An 18,869-nucleotide genomic window follows, 5' to 3' on the forward strand; every position below is an offset into this window, starting at 1 on the left:
GAGGGTGGTTAAATACAGAGGAGGGATTTTGATTTCGAATCTTCACTTAGATTCTAAGGAGATGTTTCCAACTACTCCAACTATTCAGTCCAATGCAAAATAACGCTGTTGAATTAAATCATTCCGATGACATGGCTCTAACGCATGATATGGGTTGAAATTAAATGTGTGAAGGGCAATAATAAAAACATAATCGTTCTTCCCACTCTTCATTTCTTTAATTTGACTTCAGTTCACCACCGCACCGTCTGTGTCCCGACCAGCTGGTCTCCGATACGGACCACTGGCCCCTACCAGCTCCTCAGTGGTCTGTCCTGTGGTCCCTGTGGTCTATGAAACGGCTTTTTTAAATTAAATACACCCTCTCAATTTTCCGGTCATTTTGGGCACTCTTAGCTGGATAAATGTGTGAAAGATCACAAACTTTTTTCAACAAAATACAATAATAATTTTTTAAATTATTTATTCCGGTCCACGTAGTCAGGACTAGCTCCTTGCGACCAGTGGTCCCTACCACTAGGACCGCTAAAGATACTGGTCCCTACCAGTGGCACAGCGGACATGACCAGCTTCTTACTGGGGCAGATCTAAGGACCAGCTGCCCCCTAGCACAAAGGGCACTATAAATTATTGGTCCTAACCACCTCCTCAGTGATCTATTCTGTTGTTTGGAGCGGTTGAGTGATCTCTGGTTTGTTTGTGTTTATTTTTCATAGAACCTTTTCCTTTTCTTACTGCAACACGGTGATGAATATATGTGAGAAGGTTTTAAGGTCACGGTGTCCCCCAGGGTTTTGCCACAGGAATATCCTGCTGGATTTCCTCTGCCCACTGTCCAGCATTTCTTTCAGTTCCTTGAAGAATGACATCTGTTAAGAACACTGGTTCAACATGTATTGTTTATAGAAAACTAGAATCAACCCCGAGTTGGGTTCCGCCTGAGGTTTCCGCTTCTTAAAGGAGGTTTTTCTTTACCACTGTTGCCAAGTGCTTGCTCATCAGGGAGATATGTTGGGTCTCTTTAAATAACTTTATAAAAGAGTTTGGTCTAGACCTGCTCTATATGTAAAGTGCCTTGATGTAACTTTGTTATGATTTGGCGCTATATAAGTAAAATTTATTTGATTTGATAAAGAGAAAGTACTGAGAAGATGAGCTTAGTAGCTATGTTCTTACCAAAAGCTGATGAAATTCCAGGATTCTACACTGGTGTCACAAGACTTGGACATCTTAGAACGCAAACAAAACAATTAGTCTTTATATAATTTATTTGTAGACACAAGATTCCAGTCAGATCATTAAAATAAACTCAATCTTAAATTAAACCCCAGAATAGCAGATAAATAGAAAATATGTGATGTCTCTCTTCAAAGTTGGTGGCAATAAAATTCAATTACAGCACAAACTATTTCCATTAAATTATCCAATTTCCATCACATTTGCACACAACGTGATGCTTACACACTAGAACATGTGAAAACATCACTTTAAACATTTAAACTGTAATAAAGTGTTCCCTCATCGGGTGTGGATATGTTTTATACCTAATATTAGACACGTAAAAACAAAATAACATAAATCCTTAAAACTGTTTTTGGCAGCAGTTGCAGAGGTAAAAATCAACTGGCATCTGGCATCATCTGTTCTTCATGAAAACTCACTAATGTGAGGAAAAAGTTGAAATACTATAGAAAGAGAAAGAGAAATAGATTGTCATAAGTATTACTACCCTGTAACATTGTAAGAAAGATGTTTAAAATAAGCTACACGGTGTGAAGTTGGTGAATGCCTCAGGTTATCTGAAAACCCTGATTAAATCAGAGAAAGAGCTTTCATTCATATGATGATATGGATATCATTATCAATCAAGTGTTATAGTGATTGCAGATGATAAAACACTTTTCAACTGGCTGGATAAAGGTCAACACTTCATTGTGTAGCACTTGCTTCTATTATTTTGTATTTTAATGATTTGTTCAGTCACTCAGATCCATGATAATGACCCTAACCCTAACCCTAACCCTTTTCCAAGTGCCTGACCACTGAGTTGTTTGGCAATTGAATTATTGAATTGGCTTGATTCACACACAAAAGGAAGATGTTCATATAAAGACAGGAAATTGGATTAGCTGGGCTTTGTTAGCAGGGTGGGCTATTGCAAAAATGAATCTCCAGTTCACTAGAAGCACTTAATTTTTCTGCTAGTGTGCAGCTGTTCACAGTACAGTAGTTGGTTAGTTGATGAGTCACTCGATGGAAACCGAGCCAACACCAGCATTAGTGTCTCACTGTCTACAAGAAAAGAACTGCAAAGTGGAAGATGAAGTCAGTGTCCACTGCCCATTTAAATAAGAACTAAGTCACATTCATCTCCTGCAAATACCAACATTAGATCAAACTCTGGTTCAGTCCAAAGAGGCAACTGTTTTTGAAACATCCTTTTTAATTAAAGATCCACAGGCACTGGACTTAATGCTTTAAAAGCTCAAGTAAACTGCAACTCAGGGGAGACTTTTCAGTATAAAGTAATAATATGTCTTTGCAAATCTAGTAGCTTGCAGGGGCTTAAAGGTCTCATACTTATATGTACAGGTTCATGGTGGACAAACAAAGCACATAATGTTAACTCATTGCATTGTTACATTAACCAAAGCGTCCAATCCATCTTTCTGTTAAAGAAGTGCATCATTTTAATTTGTAACTCTAAAATTATTCAGTGGATGTTTGAAAATGGTATACCGACTGTAAGGGATCTGTGATAGGGCTGGCTTACATTGGTTCCAGGCAGTGGTGGCCATTGGCACTGAGTTACTTTGCAAATTCTCAGTGTTGGAACGATGACACATATGACACTTAGGAGCTGACATAGCTGCATCTTGCCCAAAATTTGAATTGACTTAATTGAGATGCAGGAGATATGCTGTGTAGTGTAGTGGGGCGTTTTCATGTCCTCTAAGACCCAACATGTGGAGAAATCTAAAATGAAGAAAACCTGAGACCTAGGTAGAGTCAGGCACTTGAGCTTGTTCATAATCATCCTGCTCTGCTTACAGCAACTGATGTGCTCAAGCTGAGAAGCTCCTTAATGGCTGCAAAACCTCTTGTTTCGTAAAAGGCATTGAGTTGCTGGTGAGGGTGATGATGATGACCCCTTCTGTTTCATGAGGTGAAGGTTGTGGACTGGTTCTATTTTATGACCAGAAACAACCTTGATTGGCAAGCTGTGTTTACCCAAGAGGTGGGGCTGCTGCTTTGATTGGAGAGTTGTGAGTTCTGATGGTCTCAGCGTGTCTTTCTGTAGTAAACAATGGCTGCCACCAACACTACTGATGCTACTGCAGTGAATGTCCTCCATCGAGAAAAGCCATGAATCACCCCCTCCTGAGAAAATCAAGACACATAAATGAAAGATCTTGGCCCCAGTAGAGCAGTCAACAACCCTTTAAAACACACGGCTGACTGCACAATGATGTGTCACTCACCCAGCCTCCCTGCTGTATGAGCCAAGAGTAGAGCTGCTCTCTGATGACCTGGAGAACCCAGCTGATCACCATCCTGATATTCTCTATATGGTTGGTGGTCAGTGCCTTTAAAATAAACATCAGCAGTCCAGCCAGAACAATCTTGAAATCCTCAGCTATTACAAGATCTATGTTTAATGTTAATTTACAAACACTGAGCGTTCCCGACTTTATCCTAGCATCTTCATGGCAACTGGTAGCTCATATTCAAGATTAGCCCTGCTGAAAATCACTGCTGTTAGATACTTGTATGAGTGCATTACCTTGTGTATGAGTCTGTAAGCCAGATGGAAGAGGGCCACTACTCGACCCCAGTTGATGCCATCTGTGAAGATGCTCCTGGCCACCTGCATGAAGATGTCCTGAGCACAGTTTCCCTGAACCTGGTTAATCAGTCTGTTGGAATAAAATTATTTAATGGTTTCACTTTCTGTCAGATTTCTCTCAAGTTTATTTTGCCTCACAAGTAGTGTTCATAGTATATAAAGATAGGTGACATTGTAAAGTTCCTATAGATTTCCTATAGTAATAAAGTAGGGTTGCTCTGTGATGATTTGATACGCATTTAGATACACGGGTTACAATATGATTAAAAAATGTAGATATGTTATATAGATGTAGACATTAATCTTACATTATAAAGTGACATTCTTACAGTTTTTCAAAAATGTAAAAGACCACATATCCCCAAGCATTGTTGTTGTATAGCATTTGCAAAAATAAAATTAAAAAAGAACAACAAAATCGCATGTCAATATATTTATTTTTAGACATGGACCAAAAACACATTTGCTGAATGGACATCATTTTCTTGGAGGTAGGCAAAAATAGTAACAGTGCATCATTTCAGCCTGAGCATTGTGTTTTGAACACTTGAGGTAGGAAACAAAGGTGCAACATTTCAATGTGAAGATGTTACAAACTGAAAACTGTAAGCAGCAGTTATCAACATTACAGTTGTACTCTGTTTTCTGTCATGGTAACGCCAGCTACGGAGCATGCACCAGAGTTGTTTTGTGGGCAGCCACGACTCTTGCGTTGTTTTAGAGACACAAATTGTATAGACTGATTGCTAGTCTCGCAATACCCGAGCCATGACTCCATGGAGATCCATGACAATCGATCCATCTATGGAGTCATGGCTGATTTGCATTGATTCAGGAGGCTGCTACAGACACAACCGTATCTCTTACTTGTCAAACCGAATATCCGGTCATATCGGTTCAACGTTCGCAACCCGAGTATAAAGGTAGGTGTTCATTCAGTCATTCATCTTCTACAGCTTATCTGTTTCTGGGTCACAAGGGGTGCTTGAGCCAATCCCAGCTCACATTGGGCAAAAGTGGGATACAACCTGGACAGGTTGCAAGACAGACAGACAACGACAAACAACCACTCACATGCACCCTCATACATATGGGCAATTTAGAGTCACCAATTAACTTAAGCATGCATGTCCGGAGGAAAGCAGAGTATCCGAAGGAAACCCACACAAGCACGGTGAGGACATGGAAACTCTGTCCAGCGCTTGCCACTATGCTGCCTTGCTGCCTAATATCAAATCAAAATATACTAATATAAATGATATCACGTTCACAGATTGCACTCAGACTGCCTTCCAAAATTTGATTAACAGACACCTGATTGTTTTGTTGTATTTATATAAAACAAAACAATCAGGTGTCACAATAAGATACTTCGCAATTTGTTATTATCTCAAAACTAGCTACTGATAATGCTGTCTCTATTTTGCCACACACACAAAACTTTACCCTACACCATTGTGAGCACTTTACATAGAATAGCCCATTTTTACCATTCATTGCTGCACTGAACAGGCACCAAATGTGACAACAATATAATACATATAGATACAATAGAAAAAGCATGTCATAAATTATTCATCATATCATTATCAAGTGTTACTCGGCCTATCAACAAAATTTAAATATAGGCATATAGTTTGCAGTCTGTGCTTCCGATACACATTCAATGGGGACTCAGCAAAGCTGCGTCTTGTTGCTATACATCTTAAGACAGTCTTGCAATATGGACGTGCCAGCATGTCCGTCAGCTCCAAAAGGTTAAGTGTGTTGCATTCTCTGATAACCAGCGGCATGGCAGAGGTAGTGGTCTCCCTGGACACAGAGAAGGCATTTGATAGAGTTGAATGGAGATACCCATTTTCTGTACTGAATGGATTTGGGTTTGGTCCAAAATTTGTTTCCTGGGTTCAACTATGCTGCTCTGCTCCAAAAGCTGCTATAATCACTGATCTTTGCTCACAATATTTCCCTTTATGCAGAGAAACACGTCGGGACTGCCCTCTCAGCCTCTAGATGTTTATTTTAGCAATAGTACCTTTAACTTACAATCTATACATGGAATTAATAGGTGTTGGTATATATAATTTCTTTGTATGCCAATTATATTTCAATTTTATAGCTTGTTGTTTTTCTTGAACACCTGTGATTTTTGAAAATTTGTATGTCTTTTTTGAGTGTAAAATAACTATTCAAAAAGTACATTTCCCTAAATGACAAAACATACCAGATCAAGGATACAGACCTGCCCTTCTGTATATCAATGTCAAGATTTAAAGGTCTAGGCATTAATGTAACTCCTTACTTTTCTGGTTTATTTGAAGCTTACTTTATTCCCCATTCTTGAGAAACTGAAACTTGACCTATTTTTATTTACCAGGGAAAATCAACTGCATAAAAATTGAATGCACTGGACAGTTTTTTTTTTTTCTTTAACTTATTTCAGTCGTTCATATTTTTTTACCCAAGTCCTTTTTTGGCTCAACAGATGAGCAACTTTCAAATTTTTTAATGGGGTGGTAAAGATGACGTAAACGAAAAAAAGTTAGGTTGGCTTGCACTTCTAATGATGAGTTTCTCAACAAACCTACATAAAATGTTCATTGGTTCCAGGGCCCTGAAACAGACACAAAAAGCAACGTGTTGTAAACTGGCTTCACTTGCTGTCCTGACGGCAACAAAACTTCCCTTTCCTTCTTCACAATCCTTCTCCAGTCCAGTGGAAAATTCAGCACTGACGAGCCAGATACAGTTAAGCCAAACTTTTAACTTGTCTGATCTATCTGTATCTGCCGTTTGCAATAGTCATCTTTTTACTGCCGCTAAGTTGGATGACACTTTCAGTCCCTTATAACAGTGGAGTTATAAGGGACTCATTACATGTAAAAAAGTTTACTCTGAAATTTTGCAGACATTAAATATTTCTAAATCTAATTTTCTTGCGATACTTGTAGGTTCACCATTTCATTCAAACATAAATCCTGCCATTCCCTCAGTTACCTGAACATTCAATTCTTATTGATATACTTCAGGCTCCTCTGACCTTGCAAAGACAGATCTCTAATATCAAATCATTCAATCAGTCATTCATTCATCTTCTACTGCGTATACGTTTCTGGATCACAGTGGGTGCTGGAGTCAATCCCAGCTCACATTGGGCGAAGCATTGGTGCTGGAGCACCTGGACAAAACCCACACAAGCACATGCAAACTCAACACAGAAAGGCCCAGGAATGGAGCTCGCAACCTTATTGTTCTAAGTGAACAGCACTAACCACTATGCTGCCTTGCTGCCTAATATCAAATCAAAGTATACGAATGTAAATGATATGTGACCATTGTAGAACTTTCAATCATTTAGACCATAGCTGAAAAATAAAACCTTTGGATAAGCAAGCACAAACTGACTGAGCTGACATTTGGATGAATGAAGCTTACCGTTGAAACTCAACATTTCTGTCCAAATCATCTGCAATCTTCAGCAACTGCTCTACCACCTCTTTCACTCGTGGATCATGTTGTTCATCCGGCCTGCCTCCTAGATCCTCTGAGCTGACGTGTCGAGCAGGGTCCTCTGTGTTTATCCGTTCAATCACATACCTGTAACATCCAAAATAGCTTATCACAAACAGAATAATCATCTCATAAATAAGGTTAGTTTTCTCCATTTTCCTTCAAGGAGTCATTCCTAAGTTTTTCTATTGCTACGTAGCTAACATTAGCATTAACTAGAGGTGCAGCGGTACATGTATTCGTACTGAACCATTGCACTGTTGTACTGAACAAAAAATATGGCCAAGCGAAAGCGAAGCAGAACTACTCGCCACTCCTTGTTTCCTCCGGCTCAGGGTTAGACTATTGCAAAGCCCTGTATGTTGTTGTCGAGGCACCTTGGCAACCTTGTTTAGCACGTAGCATAGATCACACTAAGCTTGAGCTAACCACCAAAATTTTAGTTAATTAATCTTACTAACAGCCCATTCTCATGTTAATAAAAACGAGCCACACAAAACCATCTGGAAACTTGCTTTAGCACCTAGTATTAGCACTGTGTGTATTTTGTTTTCTACATTGAAAGAAGCATGTAAGATTTCATTTATTTCAACTTGCATAGTAAAGCCAATGAGTTTTTTTATTGAACTGAGCAGTTTGAGTCTGAAGATGAAAATGTTTATGCTGTACTTCAATTGGACTTACATTTGTTTTCCTACCTAGACCTAATTGTGTAATTGTTATGTTTAATGTTTTCAATTTGAGAATAAATTAAAAATAAGATTGGTTTTTAGTTTTTTTGTTTGTTTCACATTTGTCTGTACCAAAAATGTACCAAACCATGATTTCAAGGTACATACCGAACCGTGACTTTAGTCTACTGCTACACTCTTAGCATAAACAGCTCTTTAATTACCTGCTTTATCTTCTGGCAGCTTTTTCTTCAGTGCTGTCAAAATGCTGGAACCTATCCAAGCTCTTACTTTTCGCTGTTCTTTACATAGTCTTGACACCAATAATCAAATAAGTAATTGTATTGCGTTTTGCTTCTTTTGCTATTTGTTGTTGTTTCTACACTGGGTTTACCACTTAAAGTGGTTGTAGTGCTTTGTAGAACAATAACAATAAAGTTAATTAAATTTTAATTCAATTAGTTTCTGTCTCTTCTGTCTTTCTGCCTGATCACTTTCCCGATAATGAGTCACTGCAACATCCAGGCTGCTCTGAAGAGAAAGCTGCTCTGAGATTGTGTTATAACTAGGTTTGAGCAAGGACACCACTATCCGTATCATTGAAAAACCAGTAGCAAACCAATTATATGACCATCTGCAGAGGAATGACTTGCTTGAAGAGTTTCAGTCATGATTTAGAGCTCATCACAGCACAGAAATAGCGCTGGTTAAAGTCTCCAATGATATTCTAATGGCTTCAAACAATGGATCAACCTCCATACTTTTGTCCTTCACATAAAACAAGTCAGTAGGATAGTTTTCTTTCACCTGCGAAACATTATGAAAATCAGTAACATCCTATCTCAAGAGGATGCAGAAAAACTAGCCTATGCATTTTACTTCTAGGCTGGAATGCTGTAACTCATTACTATCTGGATGTCCAAACAAATCTCTGAAAGCCCTTCAGTTGATTCAGAATGCTGTTGCACGAATATGAACAGGAAGTAAGGGATCAAATCTCTCCTGTGTTAGCTTCTGTTCATTTGCTGCTGGTAAAATTCAGAATAGAATTTAAAATCCCTCTGTTCATGTAAAATGTGCATTAAAAATGAAAGAATGAAGATTAAATGCTATTGATTATGTCTTATAACTAGAAAATTCCTTGGCAGAAATTTCAAGAGTGACTTGGGGGGCTGCTGCCAGGATGGGGACGTCGACTTGGCGCAATACCAGAAGCATGTGTGCATGAGCGCATGCGTTAAACCAGTCAGACCGAGGTGTTAGGAATTGAGGAAGCCCTTTGGATAAGAGGTGAAATGTCTTTGATAAAACCTATGTCCAGAGTTCAGTTGCTTTTGATTCAATTGTTGGCCAGCTATTATTATGACCTGTGTTAATGAGAATATACACAGTCATGTCTTTAGACACGCATCTATTTATTTTACAAATACACCCTGAGACACTATTGTAAAACTGACAAGTGCAGTCTATCTGTTGTCTGTGTGTCAGCGTTGTTTCTGTTAGTGTCTCTTTATGTGTTTCTGTGTGTAAATTTGTGTGTCTGTGTGTGGTTGTATATTTGTCTCTGTGTATGTCTGTATATGTGTGTGAGTGCGTCTGTATATTTGTCTCTGTGTGTCTTGTGCAGTCTAACAGAAATATTAGTTTGGCAGCTAAGTTCTGATGTCTAAGTTGCTGAGTTTGTTTTTGTTGTTTTGGGGAAGCTCTCCTCTTCAGCGCTTCCCCAGAACTCCTCCAATTCACGACTCTCATAAAATTTCATACTGACCACTTTTATTTGGGGCTGACCCCAGGGCGTGGTCTGGTTATCGGCGCAAATTTGGTCCAATCGAATTTCTCTCTTTAGCTTCAGGGTATAACGAAGGCGGTGTTTGGATTTGAAGCTACACCTTTCATTCACCCAAGTTTGAAATCACATATAAAACAAAGAAAAATATATTGTTTTAATAAATAAAAATTTTCTCTACTCGCTATGGTTAATTCGGTGGACATGGGTATATCTTCTCATATTCACTGCAAAAATACAATTAAATGGTTATGATTTACCCACAACATCACATAACACATTCAAATGAACCACGAACAGAACATTTTCATGCATGTCTTGACTGGCTGTGGAAAATCAGAATTCTATGACTATGGATTATGTATGAAGTTTCTTTTTCTTTTTACAGAACATTTATAAGCAACAACCAGGCACATATATTACAGTGCTCAGGAGATGTACCATCAGTTCCAGTGGTTTGCCATTCAGGTAGTGCTGTGGTCACATAATTGGAATAGTTCATTTCAATAGTTTCAACAGTTCATCAGTCTGGTGTTATTTTTATCTCTGCCAAATTATTTTTATCTCTACTTGCAGGGGAACCAGTTTGGCATTTTTGCGGTCTCTTATTTGACTGGAATAGTCTTTTTTTTTTTTTTTTTTTTTTTTTAATTATATCAATCCTTTGTGTTTTCGTTTTTTTTTTTTGGCCTGGATGCATTCCGGCCATTTACAGCGGCAATTTACAACTGCTTTCTGGCAGTGTTATCAGGTCAACCCGGGTGAAATGTCAAAGAATGATACCTCTCTGGAGGGAGGTTTGGCAGGTTTTGCTGATTTGTGGCGTGAATTGTACTTTATCTGGGAAAGCAGGTTCTTTGGATGCCTCTTTGGATACTCAATCACCTCTCAATTAAATTTCTTTTAAAACTGGATAGAGCCAACTCTCATCTGGCTATCGCCCACTGTCATTGATCAATGCCGACATGAAATTTATTTCAAAAGTACTTGCATCTAGATTGGATACAGTTATCTCATTGATAATTCTCAATGACCAAACATGCATTATCAAAGGCCAGGACTCATGTCACAGCGCAGCAACACAGAAATTATTGTTCACTCGATGCTGAAAAAGCCTTTGGCAAAGTTAAGTGGTCCTTCCTCTTTGCTATCCTTCAAACATTTGGCTTTGGAGAGTATTATTATACCCATTTATCCATTGGGTATCTGCACTGTATATCTCACCTAATGCTACAGTCACCACAAACTGCATCACATCACAAAGCTTCACTCTGCAGAGGGGAACCAGACAACTTACTGTTTGCTATATTTATTGAACCACTGGCATCAGCAATACGTCAAAACACCAATATCAAAAAGGTATCCACTCGAATATTTCCAAACACTAAATCATCTTATATGCTGATGATGTATTGCAGCAACCTCAAAGATCATGACAGGAAACCTATAACTGTATCTCAAATTTCTCAGCTTTCCCTGACTACTCAACTAACTGGTCCAAGTCAACAATATTACCAATAACCGTGAATGCATGGGATCTTGCAGACCAAACTCTCCAACTTTCCTTCTCCACTTGTATTTATTTTCCATACTCCCATTCAAAACCACAGCAAAGTGGTACCAGAAATTAGATCCCGCTATTATAAAATTCTACTCAAAGAACAAAAAGACAAGAATTAGCCTGGCTACCCTTCAAAAAAATAAGTCAGAAGGAGGGTTGTATGCACCGAATTTCATGAATTACTACTTAGCAAATCAGCTGCAATGCATCACTAAATGGATAAATCCAAAAGCAGATGACAATTCCTGGCTTAAAATTGAACAGCTAGACTGTAACAACATGAGTTTCTCTGAGCTCTGAGTTTTGGTTTTAACACTTCAATGGCCAGCAATTTGCAGAAGTACAAGTTCGACCCTACTGCGAAGCCTAGAGCTGCGGCCTCAGGTGCTTCACACACCGGCTCAGCATACCTGAAAGCTGAAATCCTCGTCACTCTTAAAGATGACATTGCCGGGCTGTTCAGACCAGACTTAAAGTGTGCTGGCTGAGGAATTTGAAACTGTTAAATCCAAGCTACATGCTGTGAAAACTGAGGTGGCTAACAACACTGCTACAATCCGCTCTGAGGTGGAGAAAATGAAAACAACTATATCGGAAATAGAGCAGAGATTATCATCTTGCTCGGACGACGTGACTTCAGTACAGACAAAGATGGGCACACTCAAGATAGAGGTAACCAGCTTGCAGGAGAAATGCCTGGATATGGGGGTGAGGATGAGGCGCTCCAACATCCGCATACTAAACGTGCCAGAGACCCACAGCTCCAGTACTCCAGGAACTGTCTACAAACTCCTGAAAGAACTTCTGCACCTGAACAAGGTCTTCAGGCCAGAAGACCAGGCAGTAAGCCTGGCATTGTGGCGAAGATACATTTTTACCAAGATTGCCCCAAGGCGCCTCGCTGTACCAGGGAGTCTGGGGCTCTCCAGTTCAAGGGAACCACCATCTCTGTATTCCCGTATTTTCCACCGAGTATTGCACAAGCAAAATCTATATTCGTGGAAGTCAAGTGGCTGATCCATGGTAGAGATGACATCCGGTATGGTCTCAACTACCCAGCGCGACTTTGCATTACGTATAACGGCACTGAGAGACAGTTTTAGAATCCGGAGGACGCCATGGTTTATGTGAAAACCAAAATCCTACAAGAAGCACTGGAGGAATAACCATGACTGAAGTAAAGAGCGTTTAAACTCACACCAGCTATGCTGATGTCGTCACTTGGTGAGTAAGCAGCCAGCACTGTGACTACAAAAGCCATCCACTTCTTATCTAATTCTAACACCAGTGTGTTAGAAGGAATAAGATACATGTGAAGTGGACACAAACTTACACAGGCTACTTTAAGTTTTTTGTTTGTTTTATACTCTTCATCCCTTCCTGTGTTTATATATGTATCATCACCTTTCCTGACATAAAGACAAATGTGGAGTATAGGCTCCTTTTTATTTACTTACCTTTTTTTATCTCTTCTTTCTCCACTCTTTACATGAATAACGGTGTAGACCTACCATTATATCTGGCCAAAATGTGACATCTTATCCTATTTTATTAATGCCAAATATGATTTTCTCTTAGCTCTTTTCTCTCTCACCTTTATGTCCAGACACCACAAAGGTTACATGTAGTATCAGATCAGCGGTAAACTACCTTAAAGGGAGAAAGATGAACATCGGCAGTACTTATTACAGCCATTTTCTGTTTTTCATTTGTGTATGACGTTATGATCTTTCAGTCTTTCCCAGGTCAGGCTGATAGATGGATTTAAAGGCATCAGGTAGATTGCCATAGCACTTATCCGACAAGTCACAGAAATTAAAGTCCCCCAGGACGAAGACAGGTTGATTAGCTGATCTGGATAGCGCATGGTTATAGTCCTCTGCAATCTTAGTTGCCACCCCTTCAAACTCTGGCCCCGGTATATAGGTTAATATGATGGTGATCTGGCCAAATTCTCTGGGCAGGTCGAAGGGGCAAAATGATACCACCAGGAGTTCATAGTCACGGGTGCAGACTTTGTCTTGAACTGCACTTGTACTGCATGGCCCATTGGTTGTCAACACAGAGACACATGCCACCGCCAACTGATTTCCGTGATAGTGTGTTGTCTCTGTCCGCCTTTATCAATGTATAACCGGGCAAGTTTGGGTTTGTCATCCCCTCTTTTAGCCTGCTCTCTGTGAGACAGATGAGATTGCTTTGTCTAAAGTCACTGTCATACTGGACCTTCGCCGTCAGTTCATTTATTTTGTTACACAAAGATACAACAAGAGAGAGAACAATTACCGGCAGGGGATGTCTGCAGTCGTGTTTCCTTAATGTGTGTTGCACTCCTCCTCTCAAATCTCTTTTCCTTGTGTCCGGATCCCTTGTAATTCAGGATAATTATCTAGTATGTCCAAGTTAAAAGTTCCCCCTGCGTTTGCTGGGGGTTTGAGCAACAGCAGGCATTCATGTGCGTAAGTGAGGACGCCGTGATGCCCCGCTAAGCCTGGCTCTGCCTCTTAAAGGAAGCTTTTCCTTGCCATTGTCCCCAAGTGCTTGCTCATGGGGAGATCTGTTGGGTCTCTTTAAATAGACCTGCTCTATATGTAAAGTGCCTTGTTGTAACTTTGTTATGATATGGCACTGTATAAATAAATCTGATTTGATTTGGACTCTCTTCAGCCTGTGTAAGGTAACAGGAAAAGTACAGCATCCCTCACTCCACTAGTCCCTACCACCTGCTTCCCTTCCCCTGTCCATCTGCCCACATCTTTTCTTTAATTTATTCCCCTCTGTATTCACTGAGGTGTAGCACTGCCCTCGCTGCCAGACAAAGGTCATTTCACTCAATAACGATCACAAACTAGCTTCCAAGGAGGACTGGTAAGGGTCACATATATGCACTGAAATAATAAAATATTTTGCTACAAGATTATAACTGCATCAATCTCATACAATGTTGACACCCTGTGGTGCTTAACTATGACAATGCAGACAGAAAAAAGATATAATAAGCTTTTGGTAATCTTCTGTCTCTTCTGTAGGGGATGGCACTGAGAATAACGGGTGGGGTGGGTTGGTGTTATGGATATGTTATGGTTCTTATTTGTTGCGTTCCATTCGAGCATGGTAGGGCTCAACTCACAGCCTATTGAAGATGCCACATGGCAACACTAAGACTGGGTGATCTCCCATAAATGAACTTAAATCATAATATAGAGGCTGTGGACATCAATGATTAACATGGAAATTTTCAAATAGTTAAAACGATAAGCCTGGTGTTATTCTCGAGTTGTCTTACACTCCAAATATATACACACACACGCACACGCACAAATCACTAAACCAACACTCTATTCCTCAATTTCTCAACCCCACATCTGTATTTCTCAGCTGCAAGACCATGACTTTCATTCTCTTGAGGCACAAAGTAAATAGAGTTACAGATCCCTGACTCCAGAATAAAACAATTCTGTCTGTGACAATTTTGATTTAGTGTTACTTTAATATCACTGTTGGATGCCTAACAAGAGACACAAAGTTTGTGTGGCTGTTCCCTTGGGAATTCCACCTGTCCTGTTCTCTGTCATTTGAATATTTGGGAGAAACAATGTTAAAATGACTAAAAATAAATCCTTTGGTATTCCCCACACGCTGACTTTGTATTTTTGAACAAAGAGAGGAGGGACAAAAAAGAGAAAGGGGGTGGGGATGTCAAGAGGGGCTGAGTGAACCAGCTCTATGATTGAATAAGTAGCTATTTGAAAATAAATCAAAATATTGCATGTGTCTGTCAGTTTGTATGGGCTGCTAATTTAAGCACTGGTGACACTTACCCTCTGAGGACCACTGCTCCTTGCTCCAGAATGGGATCATCTATGACATCTGGAACAACCAGAAAACCAATTAACCAGAGCAGGAGAATCAAAATTGCTACACATGATTATGCCAATCTAAGACACTATACTGTATGTGTAAGCAGGTTGCATATTTTTATCTTTCCCCTCTTCTTGCGCTCATTCTCTCCCCCAACCAATCGAAGCAGATGTCCGGTTCTGCCCAAGGTTTCTGCCTGTTAACGTAATTTTTTCCTTGCCACTGTCGCCAAATGCTTGCACACGGGGGGATCTGTTGGGTTTCTTTAAATAATTTTTAGTTTGAGTGTGTGAAAACCAAATATTAATTAATATCATAGGAATCATTGCAGAGGATTTGATGTGTGTAGATATCATGTCACATCACATCCTAACATACAAAACTCTTAATAACCAAGCGCCATCATATCTCACAGTGGTCAGAGTTCCTTATTTTACCAGTAGGCTATTTCGCTCTCTAGACAGAGGCTTCCTTTTCTGTGGAGCCAAGTTCCAGAACAGTCTGAGATGCAGACTATGCAAAGCCTGTATTTCAATTTTAAATACTGTTCAGTCAACTGCTATAGGCTTAGACTGCTGGTGGATGCACTGAGCAATTTTCTCTCTCACTCACTACATTTACATGATACCTAAAAAAAACAAACAAATCATTGCATTAGTCCAGCCAAAAACTGGACTTTTAAAGTACATGTAAACATGTCAGCTCAACTGAAGTTGAATTTATAATTGTCAGACTAAGATAACGTGATAACATGATTGAAAGTCGATCTACTGCTGCATGTATACGGACAGTAGAGCTGGAGGAGGTGATAGCGCATGTGCTTAAGTTTCGCACCAAGATATGACATGGAATTCCAAAGGCATTCAAAATGTAAATGTAAACATAGGAGGTCAGACAAAGGAAGCCGTGTGCAGCAAAAGCTAATTTTTGGACGGATACAGAGGGTAACTTGCTAGCTCACCTGTCTTTTTTTCTTTTCACCTCTGTTGTGGCCAGTGACGTCATAGGTCAGTTGGTAGTGGCCCATTGCCCACGAGCCGAAAGAGTTCATAAATAAATAAATTGATTTCACTTCCGTGCATGTATACTGGGACAAGGACAGAAGTCTGATTAGATGGCTTTATCGCGCTCTAACCATAGCTCAACTTAACTGCATGTAACAAGCATGTGAACGTGTTGACTCTCAATCCAACTGTCAAGGCAGATTGCTCCGCCCACCCTGAGCCTGGTTCTGCCCGAGGTTTCTGCCTCTTGAAGGAAGTTTTTCCCTTCACTATCACCAAGTGCTTGCTTACAGAGGGATCTGTATGGAGGGTGCTGATTTGAATACATTTAAAGAGTTTGGTCTAGGCCTCTTCTATATGTAAACAAGCTTGATTATGATTCTGTTATGACAAGGCACTAAATGAACAAATTAGATTTGAATTTGATTTATACACACACACACACACATATTGCCAAGGCAAATAAATGTCTGCATTAACAGTTTATTTAGTTAATGCTTTGCTGCTCTGTGCACAAGTTTAGGTTCCCATTAGAAATTGAGAGGTTCTTTTATCAACACTGACATTAATATGGTGTAAATTAAATTTGCTACTTTATTCGCTGTCTACGTATTTTCAATGTAGTCATTAACCTATCAGTAATAACGCTTATGTAAAGCAAACATACCTGATTGGCTGATGAATCTGTCAATCAGAAACATACATTTGATTGACAGCTTTATCAGTCAATGGTGACGCTGGTTGACCAGCGACGTCAGGTCAGTCTCAAAATTCAACATACAGATTTCTAAATGCACATTCAGTAATTCGTATTGTAACCTTATATGCATTATATACGCCCTTACTTATTGTGTCCACGAGATGGCAGTGTTGTGTGCAGTGAGTCCTGGACGTGACTGATCACTGACTACAATACCCAGAAGCCTGAAGCTCCTCCTACCTGTTCCGGCAGATTGTTATGATTAGAGTGGCAGTTCGGTCACTTCGCTCCCTCTCTGCCTGTATAAATAAATATGCCTATGCTTAACCTATGAAGTGTCTATCGAGGGCCCGTCAATCTCCACCGCTACGCATCGCCACGTCACACGTATCCGTGAATTCACATTACAACTGTGCCTCAAATTTACATCTGTGAAGTCCGAAATACAACTACGAAACAAAGCATGTGCATTCGTGAAAGGCCCCGCGAGAGTTCACTCATTATGAGACTGTTCTGACTCCAGTTTTCACCCCCAGCAGTTCGGATCTTAGTTCAGCGACTCTTAGAACAAAAACACTCAGGACAGAAATGGCTGGCTGGATTGCTGCCTAACATACCCTTGTGTTTAGGGTGGAGTCTGACTGGGTCTGGGTCAGGTTATGCACCATAAGCACCTTCACATGAAGTTAGCACTTTGTTCATGTTTAGGTTTACATTTCGACTTGATAGTCAAGTGGATCCCACTGAATGTGTCCACTATTGACTGAATTCAAGCTACGGGTCTGGGCCTCCCGGTGGAGACATGGTTTCACTTACCGCCTCCCCCAACGGCACCCTGAGGCTCCAGCTCGCCGCCGTCTCTTCCCTCTTCTCCTTGGCTGTCGGACATGGCTCCACGCTGTCTGTCAACTTTTCACCAAGACAGGGATGAAGTTTTCCTCCAACATCTATCGTTAGCCCGGCAACTTGAGCCTGCGTCGCTGTTCCAGTGGTCTCGGACGATGTTCGGCTACACAGGAACGCGGAAGTGACAGAAGAGCCGCAACAGGCGCTTCAAACTTTCGTTCTATCTTTGATTTAAGAATCTCTACAGTGCCTACCAGCTTTCTAAGACACACAAAAGCCCTGTAAAGTGACATACGTTACTCTATATATCCAAAGCTATATCGCGTATACGATAAAGCCCGCACACATGATGATTTTAATAACAACTTAATAGATTAACTTTACTCAAAACTGGGCGGATCGGTCCCATGGTATAGATGTGTCGATACCCGCACGTCGCCCGTTTTGTTATCGACTACTAATTATTAAAGGCGAAATAAAAAACTCTAAACTGCCGTGATTATCACCCAGGCATAATTGCAGTGATAAACGGCCGTTTATCTGGCATTTTGTTAAAGGCTTTTGATAATCTTGCGCTGCAAAGTAATTTGTATTCTCATGTTTGGTCTTCTTTTATTATATTTTTATTTTCTATTCTCTTGGCTCTTAGGTAACAGTTTTTAATTGCAATCTAACATTACTTGAATGTCTGATTATACTGTGTTTTGCACGATGTTAATGCTCCTTACATTCATGTAAACAGTATGTTTAATTGCCTTGTGTTTGAAATATGCTATTGTGGTGATACTAGGGTCAAAACAATATTAGGGAGAAGGAATTTATGATTAAGAAATTTGAAAAGAAAACCAACAATGCCACCCCAGGAATTTCACCTAGGGAGTTTTAAATAGAATGGTAATGGGGAGGCACGCAAAGGTAAACCTCCACCCGGGACACCGCCTCCACCGTTGGCTCTCAGTAACTGAAGAGAGAGGGGAGACACAATAACTAACACACACTTCCTCACTTCCTCCTCGTGTTATCTGACTCCATTCTCGCGTTCAGCCCCTAGCGGCTGTTGATGGTCCCTGTTTTCTGTGCAAG

At 40.1% G+C, this 18,869-nt stretch overlaps 1 protein-coding gene across 3 annotated transcripts; it reads right to left on the reverse strand.

Moving 5' to 3' along the window:
* Window positions 1–1,256: 1,256 nt before the first annotated feature.
* LOC115040951 (apoptosis regulator BAX) lies at window positions 1,257–18,181 on the reverse strand. Of its 3 annotated transcripts, XR_003840585.1 has the most exons (7): window positions 17,757–18,172; window positions 15,197–15,245; window positions 7,283–7,444; window positions 3,785–3,917; window positions 3,483–3,587; window positions 3,232–3,381; window positions 1,257–1,685 (listed from the first exon to the last, which is right to left on the reverse strand). XR_003840585.1 is itself a non-coding variant. In XM_029498116.1 (6 exons), exons 1-6 carry the CDS (start codon window positions 17,827–17,829, stop codon window positions 3,283–3,285), a joined length of 621 nt encoding a protein of 206 aa, XP_029353976.1. In that variant the 5' UTR covers window positions 17,830–18,171; the 3' UTR covers window positions 1,257–3,282. The 3 variants fall into 3 exon arrangements, 2 of the variants coding, with proteins under 2 accessions (XP_029353976.1, XP_029353977.1); XM_029498116.1 differs by having other exon boundaries at window positions 1,257–3,381; window positions 17,757–18,171; XM_029498117.1 differs by lacking the exons at window positions 1,257–1,685; window positions 3,232–3,381; window positions 3,483–3,587; window positions 3,785–3,917 and adding an exon at window positions 3,926–5,659 and having other exon boundaries at window positions 17,757–18,181.
* Window positions 18,182–18,869: the final 688 nt, after the last annotated feature.

The sequence above is a fragment of the Echeneis naucrates genome, chromosome 3, assembly GCF_900963305.1.
Source record: "Echeneis naucrates chromosome 3, fEcheNa1.1, whole genome shotgun sequence".
Classification (NCBI taxonomy): Eukaryota; Metazoa; Chordata; class Actinopteri; order Carangiformes; family Echeneidae; genus Echeneis; species Echeneis naucrates.

What these genes read in the sequence shown, in the direction of transcription:
- LOC115040951 (XM_029498116.1), bottom strand. Translation starts at nt 17,829, where the DNA reads ATGTCCGACAGCCAAGGAGAAGAGGGAAGAGACGGCGGCGAGCTGGAG. An exon ending in GGAGCAGTGGTCCTCAGAGG is followed by an intron (nt 7,445 to 15,196) that starts GTAAGTGTCACC and finishes TGGATGTTACAG; the next exon opens with GTATGTGATTGAACGGATAA. An exon ending in TCATACAGCAGGGAGGCTGG is followed by an intron (nt 3,382 to 3,482) that starts GTGAGTGACACA and finishes TGATTTTCTCAG; the next exon opens with GAGGGGGTGATTCATGGCTT.